This window comes from Saccostrea echinata, unplaced genomic scaffold (assembly GCF_033153115.1).
Source record: "Saccostrea echinata isolate AGI-Se365-2 ecotype Australia unplaced genomic scaffold, CSIRO_AGI_Sech_v1 ptg000020l, whole genome shotgun sequence".
Taxonomy (NCBI): Eukaryota; Metazoa; Mollusca; class Bivalvia; order Ostreida; family Ostreidae; genus Saccostrea; species Saccostrea echinata.
Genome location: NW_026889769.1, coordinates 5552598 through 5555195, shown reverse-complemented (window position 1 = coordinate 5555195; position 2598 = coordinate 5552598). Strand labels below are relative to the sequence as shown.

General features: G+C 33.6%; 1 protein-coding gene across 1 annotated transcript; it reads left to right on the top strand.

Moving 5' to 3' along the window:
* The first annotated feature begins 500 nt into the window (after positions 1-500).
* Positions 501-2329, top strand: LOC133190108 (uncharacterized). Its single transcript, XM_061325578.1, has 4 exons — positions 501-587; positions 748-778; positions 1823-1895; positions 2058-2329. Exons 1-4 carry the CDS (start codon positions 565-567, stop codon positions 2222-2224), a joined length of 294 nt encoding a protein of 97 aa, XP_061181562.1. The 5' UTR covers positions 501-564; the 3' UTR covers positions 2225-2329.
* The last annotated feature ends 269 nt before the right edge of the window (positions 2330-2598 follow it).

Below are 2598 nucleotides of genomic sequence, written 5' to 3'. Positions count from 1 at the left end.
TTGGTAGTGCGCCAAACTGAAAATGTTTGGTAGCCCCCCCCCCCTCCCCCAATTGAAAATGTTTGGTTGTGCCCCCCCCCCCCAAAAAAAAAAAAAAAAAAACCTGAACTGCTTCCTACGGGCATGAATTTACAGACTCTTGCACCATCTTGCGTCAATTCATTTATGCATCGGTGGTCGTTCGTTTTGCAACGGAGTCTGTTGATTTTGCAATTGAGCCTGTTGAAAATAAATTGTTTAGGCCCGAAGCAATAGTTTTAAAATTGGGGGGGGGGGGGGGGTCCCAAAAAATCTGACAAGCGAAAAAAAATTGAATCATCCAAAATTTTGTGGGGAGGTAATATGAATGATCATATCTCCCTCTTTTCGTTGTATGAATTAAAATCATTTCGAAAACCAACATTCCCACCCCAGTAAAAAATTAATGGACTGACGTAAACGTCCCATATAACGTCGGGATCGACATTCTACCGCATATCGTCCTTGACCCTTTATACATGCAATATGCAATGATTTCGTGAAAGAAGAAAGTTTTTATAAGAGATCCAACCTGTAACTAACCATATGGTTCTTAAATTTCTTTTAAGGTAACTTGTTAATTAATGAGATTCATTAAATCATCAATCATGGGCTAGTGTATAGAAATTCATCGGTTTCTACAACAGGATTTCAGTTCAGCCTGTTTTTACGTAAACTTAAAGATTATTTTAATAATTTTTTTTATGATGCATTGTTGATCTTTTTCAGGCTTCTGCACCACGAAAATGTAATTCAAAAGGTAAATTTTCTTGATTTTTTTCCATCTTATTTTGAACAGGAATTTTCTTTTGTAAAGTTGGGACTTAGGGGTTATAATAGTCTAAATGGGATATACAGTGAAAAAAAATGAAGGAAAAAAATAGCTTTAAATATTGTAAGTCGGCATGAAAAAACATAAAAGGAACAATTTTAGTAAACAGTATTCCTACTGTGTAGGATATTGATCCTCAAGGAGATCAAAGATTTTAAATGTTAATCAGGTCCAGCACAATCTCTTGATCAAGCTATATAGCTTGATTTAGCTATATAGCTTTATTAAGCTATTCAGAATAGCTTGATTTAGCTATTTTACCATAATTTTTTCTTAAAAGTGTTATTTTCTCAGCATGTACAAAAAGTCGCACCTTGGTGCAGTGAAAATATTCTAACTTGAACTCTTCTGAAAATAATGCATGTTAGAATCACTCATCAAATTGCGTCTCCTAAAGAGACTTTGAACTTAAAGTTCTAAAAGTTTTGGGGCTATATAAAGCAATTGAAACAGTTACTTCTTCAATGAAATTATAAAGGAGGCCAATTATGGTCAACAAGATAATTTACTGGTAATAATTCAGTACAATAAGAAGCAATCATACTTATCCATGCCTCAACGCACACAAGGTAGTGTACAGTTACTCAAACAATGGAAATTCATCTTTTGCTCAAAAGTATTCAAAAGCTGCAATGTTAGAACTATCTTTGATTTTGGTTGTTGTTCTCACAGCCCATAGCACATATATGCCATGTATGCATAGTCAAATATTTGCGACTTTTTGTTTATTTCGTACAAAAGAAGTTTTTGTGAAAAACTGCATAGAAATAGCTTTATCAATCTATTTTGAATAGCTTATTAAAGATATATAGCTAAATCAAGCTATAAAGCTAAATCAAGAGATTTTGCTGGACCTGTTAATTGTCAGATTATATTTCATGACGAAGTAATCGTGAGTGATGCTCCCCTAATTTGCAAAATTAGTCCCAACCTGTTTACCATCTTTGTGGCTAAAAGATTACAATCATTCAGATTGCAGAGAGCCCACCCATCAGACAAGCAGCTCGATATGTAGTGTCAATTTACCACAGATTCCATTCTGGAGGTACTGTTTAAATTTTCAGGGTAAAGGTGGGGGAGTATACTTGCTGAATAAATGTATGTTTTTCAACTTTGAGTCATGTTTAACCTGTTTATTTACTCAACTTTATTTATGACACTTTTATTTATTATTAAAATACATGTAATCATTGCCAATATATTTTAGAATTGAGTGAATTAATGAAAAAGTTTGAGAAGATGGCTGAAACTTCTTCTAAAGACACACCTAAGTCAACTAATACTCTACCAAAACAAATTGGATTCACAGAGACATTTAAAAAGGAACTTAAAGAAGGATTTAAAGAACTGGAACAAAAATCTAAAAAACAATGACAAGGAAAGGACTAGCAAAGTGTTATTTATTGTTTGTTATTTCATATGCAGGGATGAATTCTTGCATTTATACACACGTTTTTTAATAAAATGAAAAATAACAAAGTTGTGTAATGCTAATCTCAGCGAGATCCGTAGAGACTAATAATTTTGGTCTGGCGTCTCTACGGATCTCAGACCAGTATCACATAATCTCATTCGGGGTTTTGTGCCTGGACTTCGACCGCTTGCTTCGATTAATACAGGCTGAAATGAATTAGCTGTCCGCTTCAACTTTTTGCTTTGGGCATCCTTTTAATTCCTTATCACCATAAAACTTTGGTTTCTTACCTCTGAAAAGTTTAAATCCATCAAAATACAAAGTTGTTTATTTT

Coding starts and splice junctions, on each gene's coding strand:
- LOC133190108 (XM_061325578.1), top strand. CDS start 565: ATGGTTCTTAAATTTCTTTTAAG. Junction 588..747: donor GTTCTTAAATTTCTTTTAAG/GTAACTTGTTAA, acceptor GATCTTTTTCAG/GCTTCTGCACCACGAAAATG. Junction 1,896..2,057: donor CCACAGATTCCATTCTGGAG/GTACTGTTTAAA, acceptor AATATATTTTAG/AATTGAGTGAATTAATGAAA.